The following is a 16182-nucleotide window of genomic DNA, read 5'->3' as shown; positions in this document are numbered from 1 at the left end:
CTGGGGATGATTGCATTTTTTTTATGCGTTTTAAATCACCATTAGTTGGTCTCTCTTCCAACAAATTCTTAAGGCATAAAAATCCCCTAAAACAGCTAGCAGGCACTTTTCATTTCATTTTTTTAAACCTCTGAATAAGTACTTAGGCAATAAAATGGAAAATAGTTTACAACAGGAAAGTGATAACTCATTTCTAGGAAAGATTCTCAATAATTCTTCCTTTAATATTACTTCTTCAGTGAGGGTAGACAACTTATACACTGGAAGCCCAGAACACGTTACTCACTCTTTAAATACGTAAGTTTTTGAAAAGAATGTACGAAAGTGAATTTCTGAGGCAATACATTATTAAGTGAATGTATTTTCCCATTTAAGATATAGGACTGTAAGCTAGAAATTTCTGTGATTTCAAAATAGTTGGCTGTAACTATAGCAACAAGTGTGTCATAATTTCATGTCCAATTACACCTTTTTTTTCCTCTAGAAAAGCTGCCCTCTATGAGGAAAGGAAATCCACAGTGATGAGGTCTGAACTATAAAATCCACAGTGCTAAGGTCCAGAGAGGGACTGCCAACCAGTGCAAAGGCTGTGAGGTCATCTACTTAATCACTTGGAAGAAAGAGCAGAGACTCTACCCTTCAATGAGCCAGAGGAAAAAGCAATTATGTTAGAAAAAATATATATCTTCAAATCAGTACATTTGTTTTATCTCTACAGTTTCAAAATCTAACCAATCTTCTATAATATTATGGTTACTGTCCAAGGGACTGATTTTTAAAAATTTAACTTATGTGCTTTTCCTTAGAAGTGAAGATTTAGGGGCGCCTGGGTGGCTCCATGGGTTAAGCTGCTGCCTTCGGCTCGGGTCATGGTCTCAGGGTCCTGGGATCGAGCCCTGCATTGGGCTCTCTGCTCAGCAGGGAGCCTGCTTCCCTTCCTCTCTCTCTCTCTGCCTGCCTCTCTGCCTACTTGTGATCTCTGTCTGTCAAATAACTAAATAAAATCTTAAAAAAAAAAATGAAGATTTACTCTGGTTTGTTAATCATTCCTTCATATCATGTTTGCCTTATTACAAATACCCACAGCATGCTGAGAAAATTAATCTATGGAATTAAATAAAGGAAATGAACCGGACTTCAAGGAGGATCTAGTCATCATTTACTGTTTTTTTCTCCAAACTAGACCTCATTCATCTAATTCCTTGGGTTCTGATCCTTCTATTTGGTTTCATTCAGCTTTAAGCAATGTTTGATTTTCTTTTCTGACAGGACAAGAAGAGTCACAGGAAAATCGTTTTTAAGAAATGTGCAGAGAAAACTTACCTAATTTCAATGCCTCAATTTGCTCCCCACGTAGGTTATACTCTAAAGCTTACTAAAATACTTAAAAGGCACAATAAATTTTGTGATCTCCTCAGGGTATGTTAGTGTTATAAATGATCATTTGAGCCTAGGGACTGAGTCCAGAAGAAACTCTGGCCTTCTAGAGCCAGGCAGAGGTTTCGGAATTTAGAACTAGGGGGAAGGAAGGAGGGAAAAAAGGAAGTCAGGAAGGAAGGAGGAAGGAGGGAAGAAATGGGACATTTGGGAAAGAGCTGCTTGGGACAGGCTTCAGGGACCTAGGTTCAAGGAACTGTCTTAAGGGTGTGATGATGGAGAGAAAAAACAGAACAAGCTGAGCAGCAGTCGGGCAATTCTCTACAAGGGGAGAAAGCAGGCACTCAAAAATTGAGACAGGATCACCGGGCTCAGGGAACACCAGCAGGTGGGTAGGGGTGAGAGCTAACAGGATTCTAAGGCTGGCATTAGGCTTCACAGGGAAACAAAACAACGGTCATGGCAATGACAGAGAAGTGAGAGGTAACCAATGGCAGCAAGACAGATTATTCATTAGTTCTAGAACAATCTTCAGATCAATAAAATGAGAACTCACAATCAGAATTACAAGAGAATGCACATGTTATTGCACGCTCTACAAAAAGTGGTGCTAAAAAACTACCTCTGTGGATAATCTTTTTGTCTCCTGTTTGCGCTGATGTTCTGCTACATTTGCCACAGACTCAGCCAGCTGATAAAGATCTTGTTCCATTGGGGCTCCCATGAAGTTCAGCATGGGGGGCTCCCAACCATTGCGGAACCGTGGGACATATGGTGGGATGAACTGCTCTTTTGGCCACTCTGCTCTGTAGAGGGACATTAAGACACAAAATTAAGAAATGTATCCATGTTCAAAATTACTTTCAACAAGGTTAGCAAAACAAAACATGGCAACAAACAAAAACAAAGCATACCTAATCTGCCCTCTCTCCACTCAAAAAGGGAAAATGGACATGCTTATAATAGTCTGTAATGCCAACAAAAGGAAAGAGAGATTGAATTCTGCTTCATGATCTGTTTTCAGTACACTGCCTCAATTCTCCATTAACTCAATTTTGTAACATGGATACAGGTTTTGAAAATTTGGAAAGGGAGCATGAGGCTAGAAGTGTTAAAAGTATTTAGAACATGAACTTCTCTTGTATCTAAAGTAGTTTGAGATTCTCATCTTTCTCTTCCCTCCCTCCCAACGGTATGAACGCTCCTGGTATCAGATACATCTTTCGAAAGAGAAAACAACAGAGAATGTTCTTAACATTTATGATTTTTTAAGTTATAAAGTCCCCTAAATGAAACATTACCAATTTTATAAATTAAATTTATCAGCGAGCCATTAATCAGTAAAATAAAGTTAGGACTAATCTGAAATCGCAATCATTACCCATTCATTATTTAATGACTCTAAGTGAGGCTTATTTCTACAAGCTCCTAATCACTCATGAACCACAAAAATAACTGGGACAGAAATTATAGCTTCATTTCTGCTATATTGTGTTGTTTTATCTTTCACAAGTGAAAGATTAATTTTTCAGGTTATATTTCTACTACGATGAAATGAGCCATTTTATTCAGATTATTATGTACCTTTATGATCTTTTTATCTTTACGAATTTTTAAATCAGTATATCCATTTCCTAATACTCTCAACAATTAGGATTTTAAAATTACTTTTTCTCTTGTCAAGAGCTAACAATATATTTCCTTTTGATGTAGTTTTTCCAATAATCATTTATTTTCTCATTTTGAGGTATGACCCAAAATTAAGAAATTAGAAAGTCTGAGCTTTTTTTATACTAGGAGATCTGATTAATTTAGTAAGTTTCATGGGAAAATACTAAAAGATCCTACCTAGGCTTATCATTAGATTATAAACTATGAAAGTCCAATAGATTTAAGAAATCTATTTAGCCAAGTACAATATACAAATAGCATGATACAGTAGGTTATATTAATATGTAAATAAATTTAAATCTTATTTTCAATATAAAATCAACTTTGATGCTTTTAAATAATTTTTTGCTTGGTAAATCATTCAATATGTAAATTGTATTCCAACACAAGCTGTTGCCTAAGTCCAAAATATAAGTTTTATATTTTGTATATAAACACAGTTTATATGTGTTTCAACCAAAGAAAAGGAGGAGAAAAAAAAATTATGAACTGATCCATTACTTTCAGGCTAGCCCATTCAAAAGCATTAGGAAGAAAAGCTTGTAAGTGACCACACTGAATGACCCACTCTAAATAGAGAAATAAAATGATCGGAGTAAGTTAGGAAGGCAAAATTATTTATTTGCATATCATAAAATGAGAATTTTTTTTTTTTTGCCTTGCTCAGGAAACTTTAACACTGCAATGTTAAATGAGGCAATCAATGTAAATGATTTGTCTTCCACAATCTCTTTACTGACAAAATACAATTTTTAAAATGATCCCCTCATCACAAAGCTACTGGTTCTCCACAGCCCACCTGCTTATTTCCATGTACCTCATTTAACACCATCCCTCCTCGCCCTGTTCCCCACCAGCGCCTGCTACCCAAAGTTGATATACCAGCCAAACCCATTTTTCATTCTCCATTCTCTTGACTTCCCGCCTCATGCTCTCATTCATGCTTCTCTTTCTATTAGGAAGGCCCCTTCCCAACTATGTATTTGTGGAAATCCTACTCATCCTGCTGAAAGGCAGTACAGCGAAATAATTGAGAACATCAACTCCAGAGCCAGACTGCCAGGTAAAAATCACAGATCTGCCACTAAAGATTTACATGGCTTTGAGTAAATTACTTAACCACTCTAGGCCTCAGTTTTGTTATCTGTAAAATAGGGATAACAATAGTACTTATGTAAAGCATGGAAGAGTGCCTGGCAAACACTATCTGTATAGTCTGTACATATATATTACATAATAGACTAGTATTATTATCTATTGATTTTTAAATGCCAGCTCTTCTTTGAAAGGTAACTACCCCCCTCACCGAACCCCCCCATCAACTCTTCTCCCTCATGGCTCCCCATTGCCAAACATTAGCAGTTTATGAGTCACTCCTGGTACTTAATATCTCTTATACTTTGTATCTTCTCCACCAGACTAGCTTTTTAAGGGTTCAGGCTTTTTCATCTGTAATGCCTAGAGTTTTATAAGTAGAAGGCTAAATAAATGTCTCGTTAGAGTCAAGTAATAAAAAGAACAATACTTGGAGTATTACAGGTATTAAACTCCTACACGTTTACCTGGCTTTCATCCAAGTTTCTCCCAGTGACATCCACAGCTGTCTTTCATCATTGTTGACAGTATAATTTAAGAAATCAATTGTGTCTTTAGTCAGTAGGGGGCTGAGTACCGAACTGGCTAGTTCAGGACCTCCTGTTGCCTGCACCACCTAAAATGACAATAAATCATTTTTTAGCAAGAAGATAATGATTAATGTATATTTTCCAAATATGTAAAAGCCATGCCAAAAGCAAGCACTGTTTTTATAGACTCAAATTTTGATGTGGTACGGTGTACTCCTGATGAAAACAGCTTATTAAGTCAACCTGCCCAGCCCAATCATGACTAAAAATCTAGAATGAAAAGTCAGTAGTTTAACAACTTTCACAGGATCTGTCTATTGGCTGCACAGGACTGTATTTTTCCCTGGAAAATACTAATGGCTATCCAGAGAATTCTCAGTCAGGTGGTTTAACTATCTCTGCTTTTTGCTTAAAAAATTACATGTATTTTTCCTGGCAAATCTATTATTCCAAGCTTGAAAAATATGGTTCTATAAATGAATACTACAGAGAGAAATAAGGCTCAACTTAATGGTCTATGGCTATGCCTATAAAGACATACAAAAATAAAAGGATCCAGAGAGAAAAGTGAGCGACGAATGAGAACTGGTACTCTGAATCTATTAATATTTTTCTCCAGAATTTAATTCTAGGAAATTGTCCTGATTTAAAATGGGTAATTTAATGATTAGCAGAAACAAATAAGCAGGTGCAACTCTCTGATAAACAAAATGATGATAAGTGCATGTCTGGAAACTGCTCCAAATTGCCTTCTCAGAGGCTCTTTCCTGGCTAAAGAACGTAGTTATCTCCTAGAGCAGAAACCAGAGCCCTTTTATAAAAATCTCACCTTCCCAGAGATATGGCACAAGAAAAAAGGGATTTTTTTTTTAATGGCTCCAGACCAAGGATCAGTTTCTCAGTTTCTCCCCAGTCATCCAAGTGTTCTGAGCACACTGTGATGTTGTATGCCTCTGTGGATCTGCATGTGCTGCTTCCCAGTTCCCCAGAAGGCCCTTCCTTTATCACTCACAACTCTACTCCATTACCACCTCTTTCAAGAAGCCCTCCTTCATCCCAAACCATAGCTCTAAGGCACCTCAGTGTCCTCGGAACAATTTATGCATATAAGTAACATGTTACATTTTAACTTATGGCTTATTTTTCATACTTTTCCCTCCAATGAGGACTTGGACCAAGTCAATTGCAGAAGACATAAGCCTTAGGGGGATAACTGAGAATCAGTGAAAGAAAAGATGAGAAATAAGGAGGGAGGCTGAGTCTTACTTGAGAACAAAATTTACCCTGACAGCCTGGTACAGTAATTTTCTTACATCCAAGTCCCATAAGCACTTCTGGTGAATATGCTGGGATGATTAAGAGGGAAAAGTACAGGAGTAAAATCTAGGAGTAGAGGAACTTTAAAATCTTTGGCTTCACAGTGGGAAGAGGGAATGAAATAGAAATGTAAAGAAAAGAAAGCTTTTAAGATGTAGTTCCCCCTAGAGAATGGATGCTAAGCCCATATGCATATATAGACACTGTGGGTGGGTTTGTGTGTGGAGATGCTGAGGGCAGAGGGCGGGTCTTGCAAGGTTTAAAACCACAGATTTGGTGTGGCTGGTCGTAGGCCCTAAATAAATATTCCTTTCCATGTCTCTTGTCCAAGTAATATGTCTGGGGTTCTATAGGCAGAACATTAAAAGAAGCAACAGATATATTCTGATTGGAGAGACCATGAATAAGGAGTCATTTCTGATGAAAAAAAAAATCCTATTTTCAGATACACAGCTTGATCATTAAGGCTAATTTCTACATTTTAAGGAAACCAAACCAGTCCCATTATTTTATAGCTCTCCTTTATGTAATGACTACATATCTACTTATGATGTGTGAAAGCGTGTGCCGAGAATGAGGAGGTGGCAAAAACAGCTTTAGAGTCAAAACTTCCTAATATTCAAACTAAGACAGTATCAAATGTGTTAAAGAATAAGGAATATAAATTTTGTTAATTAGCTACTATGGGCTTCTTTGCATCTGAATGTCCTTGATCTAATTTTTAAAAGAGCTTATAAAGCAAGAATTATTCAACAGTAACTAGACAAGTAAAAATCTGATGTTCTATACGTAGCAACAACATATGGAAGCATTCATAAATTATTGATGTAGTCTTGGACTTTCATATTCTAATCTCTTATTGCCCAGTTCTGACATTTAGCTGATGTTTCATTCCTATGCTGGTAAGGCAATATTCATTTTATATTCTACTTCAGGTCTTGTCTAGTTGCCCTTGGGAAAAGAAGGAGATTTATTATCCCTTTCGTTACTTGGACTTTCTCTCTCTCTCTCTCTCTCTTTTTTTTTTTTTTTTTTTTTTGATAATCAAGTAAAACCTATGGGAAATGCATTTGAATTTGCTCCATTTTCAATAAATATCAGAGTACTTCAACCATAGCGTTCCTATGCCCTAAACCAAAATTAATGAAATTTATATATTTCATACAGCTCTTACTCTTTAAAAAAACAAACACAGAAATTATACACTGGATAATCACACATTACTAACAATTATCATTGCTGCTATTGTCATCCTACAAAGGAATCATTTGCTCTTCTGACAGGGAGAGCCATTCACAACCACTCCACCCATGCCTGCTTTAGCCCAGAAAGTAGGAAACTCTGTCCTCCTCGAAGTTTTTAAAAGAGATTCCACTCTCTTTCCACTCCTCATTCACTTGTCCTCCCACAAAAACCGGAATGACCTATCTAATTGGTGGAATTATAGAAAAGGGTGATTTGTCACCTACTCTCTTCTCAGATCTGTCTGTATGTGAGGGCAACAATTGTTCCATCTACCTTCTGCCGCACACTTTTCCCAAATCCCTGTACTCTTTTGTTCTGTTCTCTTAAATATTCCAGTAAATTCTCCCAACTGCCCTGTAGGACAAGACAGTGTGTTCATAATGTCAGCCTAGAAAAGTTGCTATTACACCATTTGCAGATATAAGAAATATATAATGGGAAGAAGGGAAGTATATTACCATACTATATAAGGAAAGAACATAGCTGCATATTGAAAATCTAGAAAATGAAGATGTGTATCTTGGATCCTGGCCTATGGTACAAGAGGTACAACCTTGGGCTGGATAAATTCATAGGAACCTCCAACTCCTTCACAAAGGGAATTGTTCTCAACACACCCTTTTGTTAGTTTCAAAAATTATACCTTAGGTAAAAATACACATGTATGAGAAGGGAGTTTTCTGGGGAAAAAATGTATTATATGTATATCACTTGACCTGGCACAGAGTGAGCATGCTAAAGACTACGAATTGTTCCCTAGTGTCCACTCTCTTCTTCTTCCTTCTAGAAAGAGAAGACCCTACATTATAGATGAACCTACAGCCAAACAGTTGAAGACTATATTCCTCTGGTGTTCAGCATGGCCCCATGAAAACATTCAGGCCAAATGGGCAAAGGTAGAAATTATCTAAATTCAGAGTCACCTCCTGAAAGATAAATCATCTTTCTTTGCCCTTGTACAGCTATGACAAGGGCACAGAGGTAAATCAGCTTCCACCACAGAAATAGCTGACACAGTTGCTCAATTCTTCTCTTGGATACATTTTCTTCATTTGGTTTCCAGAATACTATAGTATTCTTATGTTTCCTCTCCTGACTTAACTGCTTCTTCTCAATTTTCTTTGTTGGTTCTTTCTGTTCTCCTAACACTGAAATTGCCCAGAGCTCAACCAGTCCTTGTTCCTCTTCTTAATTATAATTACTATTTTGGTGATAATGTCATGGCTTTAAATGCTTTCTATATACAGATGATCCTCAAATATGTATCTCTAGCCTTGATTTCTCCACTGAACTGAATTAATCTACTCAACTACCAAATCAAATTTTTCCATCTAGATGTAACAAAATTTTGACATGTCTTAAACTGAATCCTTATCTTCCTCCAAAAAAATCTGTTTTATCTATTGTCTTCCCCATCTCAATTAGTAATTAGTCCGTCCCTCCACTCTTAGGCCAAAACCTTTGGAGATACCCTTGGCTCTTGCATAGCACATCTAATCAACCAGCAAATGTTGCTCTGTGTTTTATAATCAAAATCCGACTTCTTTGTACAATTTCTAATGCCACCAGGTCCAAACACCATCATCTCCAATCTGGATTATTTTAATAACCACCCCAATCCCTTCTTCCCCCAGATTTCTAAGTATTCTAGCCAGAGCAATCCTTCCCTGCTGAAAATATTCCAAAAGTTTAAAAGATTTCATTATCACTTATAAAGACCAACAAATATATGATGCTTTTGCTTTGCTGACTTCATCTCCTAATTAAGATCTCCCTCATTCTGTTCAAATCACAATACTTATTTATTCCAAGAACACAATTTGCAGTTACCATCCCAGAGCACTCACAATAGCTGTTCTCTGTCTGGAATGGTCTTCTTTCAGAAATCTGCATGACTCATTCCTCACTTCATTTGCTGAAATGACACCTTCTCACCTTAACCAACCCTATTCACAAAGGCTAATACTCCATCTCACACACGTGTTTATGCTTGCATGAGCATACACTGGAAACCTTCCCTCTTCTGTGTCCCTGCTGTATTTTGTCAAATAACACTTCTTTTTAGCAAAAGGTACTATTTATGCGTATATTCAGGTTACTGACTGCCCCGCCATACTGCAAGAGGTTCCAAGGGGGTAAAAACTTACGTCTGTTTTATTCCTGATAAGATACTAATAATGCTAAGCACATAATAATAGTCTCTAAATGAGTATTTCTGAATGAATAAATAAATGATCAAAGCCCTCCATACAGTACCAGTATCCCCTCATGCCTAGCCTATTTTGGGAGAAAGAGAAAAACTTCTATATTATTATAGCCATTTGTATTATATCCTAGTATATTTTGAAACATGAGCATCGGATAAATGTTTCTTTTCATCTTCATTGCTCTGTCACAGCTATCGGTTTCCTCAGCTATAAAGTAAGGCACTTGAACAGGATGATTTCTAAGGTTCTTTCAAACTCTCAAACTGGACATTCTCGATGCTGACATAGATGCCAAGGGAAATCATAACCATGCAAGGTAATGAAGGAAAACTGTCGAGATACGTCAGACAGACACTTAAATTAACAGTCTTACCATATTTAATGGAGTAAATAAAAAATGAACCAAATCTGCAGCACTCGGATTCTGGATGTGAGACTTCAGTTTGGACTGTAGCATTAAGAAAACAGATGAACAGATTACTATGATGTCATCAAGCAAAAAACAGATGCTCATAAAGGTCCAACACAGACTCAAAGCAAGAGTTCTTTACTACTAGTTTCACTTGTGAGATATGAATCAGCCTAGGTAAATCAGATTAAAAGAATTTAGTTTAAAAAAAGTTAGGAGTTGCTCTTTTTTTAAAAAATTTTTTTAAAGATTTTATTTATTTATTTGACAGACAAAGATCACAAGTAGGCAGAGAGGCAGGCAGAGGGAGAGGGAGAAGCAAGCTCCCTGCTGAGCAGAGAGCCCGATGCGGGGCTTGTGGGGCTCCATCCCAGGACCCTGAGATCATGATCTGAGCCCAAGGCAGAGGCTTAAAACCCACTGACCCACCCAGGACCCCAGGAGTTGTTCTTTTTTGATAATTCACTTGGATACACAGGTTTTATTATCTGTTGTTCTAACTAAAAGCAAATCGAGACACACATACCGAAAAAATCTCCAACAACTTTATCTCTTCATTTAATCAGGAATATCCTGGCTAGAATTTGATCTCTTTCATTTGTTTCTTTTAATTATATACAAACAAATTTCACTTACCAGAAGGTTAAATCCATGTTTAAACTTTTGTAAACAGTCAATGAACTCATCAGGAGGGGGAGGTTTTGCTCGTAGAGTTAAAACACCCTCTAAAAGAAATAAATGAGAAGCGGGACAGATGAAAGCAAAGTTGTCAGAAAATCTATTAAATGAAAAAGTAAAAAGCCACATTTGTGTCTGTAAAATTCTATCATTCCAGATACTGCGCTTCTTAGCTACTCTACTGCATCTCATAGACTCACTGTAACAAACTAAGACAATTCAACATTTCAAAAGGACCCTTCTCCCCTTAGGCACTACTAATTCTTCATCAATTCCATAGATGTATGCTGTATCCTTTTTATGTTCCAATGACTATGCTTATCATCGCAAAGACTATAAAAATGTGTGAGTTATAAACCCTGCTCTGAAGGGCCTTAAAAACTTTAGAAGACATGAATTGGTACATAAAAAGATACACCAAGGAAGTGCTGTAGAAAGAAATTGCACCGGATTGGGAAATGGAAAAATGGATACCTAAAAGATGTTTCAAGGGGAAAGTAGCTTTTAAAATAGGATCTGAAAGGTCTGTTACATGGCAATTTGATAAGGAAATGTCATAGTTGGATATAACAGCATCAGTTAAAAAAAAAAAAAAAACACATGGGGAAAGAAAACTGCATGTATGTGAGATGAAAAACCAAAGCACAGAAACCTGAGAATGGGAAAGTAGACCAAGGCTGGATTGTGGGGTGACCATGACAATCAGGGGGTTGGAGTAGACTTAAATCAATAGAACATGGAATTAACATGCTGTTCAGAAGAATGAAGTGACTACATTAGAGCCCGAAGACAACTGTCCTCCCAGAATAAAAGACTGAAGGCTTGAAGACTCTTAGAGAGCTGGGTAAAAAATGATGACAGCTTGAAGCAGACGTTAGCTATGAAAATGAAAAGGGAAACAACTGGATATAAAACACACTGAAGGGGCGCCTGGGTGGCTCAGTGGGTTAAAGCCTCTGCCTTTGGCTCAGGTCATGATCTCAGGGTCCTGGGATCGAGCCCTGCATCGGGCTCTCTGCTCTGCGGGGAGCCTGCTTCCCCCTCTCTCTCTCTGCCTGCCTCTCTGCCTACTTGTGATTTCTGTCAAATAAAAGAAAAAAAAATCTTAAAAAAAACACACTGAGAAACTAAAATCGATGTTGGCTGCACGCTGGAGAATGAAGTCATGCAAGAATCTGTGGTCTTAAATGTGTATGACCAAGAGGATGGTACACTGAATACAGTATACATATAGTACACAGAATACAGCAGGAATAAGTGTTTGAGACATAAGGAAGCAATAATACTTAATTTCAGACTATAGGGAGGTGAGGTATATCCAGATGTACACATCTGGAAGAAAAGTTTACAGGTCACATGCTTAGGAATGTAGACATGAGCTAGAGAAAGACTGGGAGGTCATGTGTCATAAAAGGGATATTTACTTACTATTCTTTGATGTACTTCATTTGCTCCACAATTATAAGTTTATACATTTGGAGGAATTTTAAATAACTACCTACAGCATACCCCAAAACTGCTTGCACATGACCTGGATATATTGTTTGGGAGTTATGTGATTAAAAAATTCAAATCTATTGATATTTGTTAACTATTTTAATGAGAAAAATCAATCCTTTTAACAAAATAATGAGGTTCTCTATAATAAAATAAATCAAAATATGGTAGGAACAGAGCTATGATTTTAACAGACATTAACGAAAGGGCTGAATCTCAGAGTCTCTGTGATTTAGGTTAAGTATCCCAGAGTCTTTTCTTACCGTAGCCAACTTGGAACCAAAACCGACCATTCCCTGGGCTCTGCTTAGTCTTTGCCTGAATCCCAGGTGCAATCCCAACACTAGAAACGGGACTTTTTGGCCCACTGTCAATGGAGTTTTGCTAAGCAGTTCCCAAGGGCAGAAACTCTGCCTAACACTGGAATTCTGAATGGTTTTCAGAAGATCAAGAAAATCCAACTCACCTCCTGGTCCTTTCTTTTTACCTTTCTTACTTTTCTTCCTTTTAGAAAGCTCAGAAAATGCTTCAGCTGCTTTTTGGAGTTTTGTGATAAAAAATTCAATGTCATCCAAAATATGGTTTAATATTTGCTGGAATTAGAAATCAGAGAACAAAATATAAGCCAAAATAAAACCATTTTTGCCTTGACTGTATACTGTTAGTCAGTAAAGGAAAATCAGAAAGCTTTAAAAAAAAAAAAAAAACCTCCCACATGCAAATCTCAAGTTTATCACTAATTCTAAGAAAAAGAATTGAACTAAATATACCTATATGTGCAGCTAAAGTCTGACATTTTTCTTTAGCTTAATTTTGTTCTATTTTCAATACCATAAAGAAAGCATTCACAATATCTATTTAGATTATTATTTTCAACTACTTTAATTCTCTCATGGTGTTCTCCCACATAAAGTTAGGGGGAAAAAATCTGAAGAAACACCTTGTTAGAAGAGCAATGAGAAATTTTGTTTTTCTAATAAATGTGCCAACAATATTATTTCATGGAATTAAAAGTTTATAGAATGTTGTGATAACCAAATAAACACACAGATAATCTAGAATCATTATTAATTAGAGTTTCCATGTGGTAAAATAGAATTCATGGTGAACTGTTTTCAGGGATTATTGGATCAGTTATTTTTCTCCTTAAACGGTTTTATTTTTTATTTTTATTTATTTTTTAAATTTCTTTTCAGTGTTCCAGAATTCAGTGTTTATGCACCACATCCAGTGCTCCATGTAATACGTGCCCTCCATAATACCCACCACTAGGCTCACCCAACCTCCCACTCCCTTCCCCTCCCAAACCCTCAGTTAGTTCCTCAGAGTCCACAGTGTCTCATGGTTTGTCTCCCCCTCCAATTTCCCCCAACTCCCTTCTCCTCTTCATCTCCCCATGTCCTCCGTGTTATTCCTTGTGTTCCACAAATAAGCAAAACCATATGATAATTGACTCTCTGCTTCACTTATTTCACTCAGCATAATCTCTTCCAGTCCTGTCCATGTTGATACAAAAGTTGGGTATTCATTCTTTCTGATGGAGGCATAATACTCCATACTGTATATGGACCACATCTTCTTTATCCATTCGTCTGTTGAAGGGCATCTTGGTTCTTTCCACAGTTTGGTAACTGTGGCCATTGCTGCTATGAACATTGGGGTACAGATGGCCCTTCTTTTCACTACATCTGTATCTTTGGGATAAATACCTAGTAATGCAATTGCAGGGTCATAGGGAAGCTCTATTTTTAATTTCTTAAGGAATCCACACTGTTTTCCAAAGTGGCTACACCAACATGCATTCCCACCAACAGTGTAAGAGGGTTCCCCTTTCTCCACAACCTATCCAACACATGTTGTTTACTACTGTCTTGTTAATTTTGGCCATTCTGACTGGTGTAAGGGGTATCTCAATGTGGTTTTGATTTGAATCTTGGATCAGTATTGATTATCTGACATACTATAGTCTTAGGTGACTTTCTCAAGTACGTGTGAAACCTGACATTCTTCTAATTCAAAAGACTAGAAACTGGGATTAAATAAACTTTTAAGTATAATAAATAACGGTGTAATAGAAAAATTAAATCCCAAACTTCAAATTCCTGTATTTGTTTCCAAACAAGCTAGGAAGGTGTATAACATAAATGGGAATTATATTGAGATCATATTTTATTATTACATCACAGGGCACTGTCATTCTGTTAAGTAAATTACTATTTTATTGCTAATAAAAATAAATACAGCTTTATTTTTAATAAAGAGTTAAAATCTGCATATCTACTTTTTAAAAATTCCACTTAACTTTTATGTTTCAGGCATTATAAACATTTTTTAATAAATGTCATGAAGAGATATTTAGCAGACGTTTCAATTATGAATTACAAACTATGAAAAAAGTTAAAGTTCCCCAAATCTGATAATTTAGCTTAAATTCCTTTATAAACTAGTTAATATGCTAGTTCTTCTACCAGAGCCCTATCCTACTAAATATTGGCCTAAAGGTAAAAATGGTTAAGAAAAAATAGTTCAAAGGGCATAACCACCAATGGAAAGAGAAAATACAGTATCCACAAAACATCTTTATTTAAATCAACTTTGTTTTCTCTGCTGATATTTTTTTCCTCTTCAAAAAAAAAGGCAATGGCCTAAAGAGGAATGTTGGACCTACCACGTCTCTGTCAATTCGGGCCGCCATCATCTCAGGTGGTTCCTCCTGCTCGTGGTACTGCCTTGGTTTCTCAACTGAAGAAAGAAGAATCACAAGTCTTTCAACCTGTTACCTAAGCAAGATCAATCTAGGTAATGAAACATGAAAACTAGCTAGAAAAGAGTGCCATTTGCAAAAGGGAACACCTTCACTGGACACAAAATCAAAACTGCTCATCATCTATGAATGACATGAATTCTTGACCTCACTAAGAAGCACTTGGCCAGGCTGATGTGCTTGCCTTCAACCTTTATGATGTCTATTTACCCTGTAACTTCCCTCCCTATTCTCCCTCTTCTCAATGACAGCTGCCTGTAGAACCAACCCTAATTTCTCACCCTATAATGCCTACACAAGAAAGAAATATAAACTCACATTTAAGCACCTGCTCCTCAAAAAGTGGTCAACTAACTTCTAATGCAACCTCCCAAGTTTATACATTCCACCACTGTGAATACAACAAAGCTTGGGGGGTTCTGACATTAAAGTACTTTTTAAAAATTCTAGTTGTCATTAAGCTTAAAACCCACAATGTTGGGCTCACTGATTTATACTTTCTAAGTATAAATACCTACAGGATTTGCAAATTAAGTAATACATATCTTAAGAGCATTCAAGTTGTTAAGTTAGCTCAGTTAGCTAAAGCATGATGTTAATCATAAGGTTATTATAATGAACTCCCTTCTGGTTAATACTACCATTAAACAGATACTTCTAGAAATATTTCACAGTAGATTAAATAAAAGAAAAATTGTACAGATGAAACAGGAAAAATGTAAGATCAATAATGGAAAAACTCATACTACATCATTACTCATGATGTTCAATATAGAAAACTACAAAAAATACTGAGAATTCTGTATTGCTATACCTCTTCTATGCCTTTCCCTACAAATGGAATACTGGCTCCCAAAAGAAGAAATTATGGAGTCTTATGAAACTTAATTAGTGGTTCTTAAGTACTTTAAGATAATTAGAATTTATATTTATGAAATCTTGCCAGTTAAATGCTGTTTTACATGGAGTTAGAGGATTCCTTGGGTATAGTATACTACAGAAAGCAATATGTTGAACTTGAAATATAGCTAGTAAGAATTCCAGATTAGCCCCGAAATATCATTTGGAGGGTGAGGTAAGGGAAGACCTTCTCACAGTCTGTGGCACCACTAGGAATCCACTGCCACTACTCTACAGAGTTCACTGTTGGAAGTCAGGGGAAGTGTATGTCAAGGATTCAAAGGAAATGTTAAGTCTGAGTTAGCCAGAGCCTTCAAAGGGACCAGAAAGATACTCCTTTTGGGGGGGATTTCCAACCAAAAACCGGCTTGGATCCAGACAGAGCCTCACATGATAAGTGTTACGTTCTATTTGGCCTAGTAGAAAATAAGAATTTCTGAAAATTCTTATTCTCATTTAAGTAGGTAAGCTTGCACAGCATTTTTTAGACAA

The 16182-nt window shown here is 36.6% G+C and overlaps 1 protein-coding gene across 6 annotated transcripts in view; it reads right to left on the bottom strand.

The window, feature by feature from the left end:
* The window catches only part of EPS8 (epidermal growth factor receptor pathway substrate 8), a 180803-nt gene that overhangs the window by 27889 nt on the left and 136732 nt on the right, over positions 1–16182 (bottom strand). For all 6 annotated transcript variants that reach the window (XM_047741052.1, XM_047741056.1, XM_047741051.1 and 3 more), the window contains 6 exons: positions 14695–14768; positions 12493–12619; positions 10488–10576; positions 9816–9890; positions 4611–4759; positions 2000–2183 (listed from right to left, as the gene is read on the bottom strand). In XM_047741052.1, the coding sequence (XP_047597008.1) occupies positions 2000–2183; positions 4611–4759; positions 9816–9890; positions 10488–10576; positions 12493–12619; positions 14695–14768 (698 nt within the window). The remainder of the gene's footprint in view (positions 1–1999; positions 2184–4610; positions 4760–9815; positions 9891–10487; positions 10577–12492; positions 12620–14694; positions 14769–16182) is intronic.

The sequence above is a fragment of the Lutra lutra genome, chromosome 8, assembly GCF_902655055.1.
Source record: "Lutra lutra chromosome 8, mLutLut1.2, whole genome shotgun sequence".
Classification (NCBI taxonomy): Eukaryota; Metazoa; Chordata; class Mammalia; order Carnivora; family Mustelidae; genus Lutra; species Lutra lutra.
Note: the sequence above shows the minus strand (reverse complement) of the source record. Positions and strands in the feature narration are given on the sequence as shown.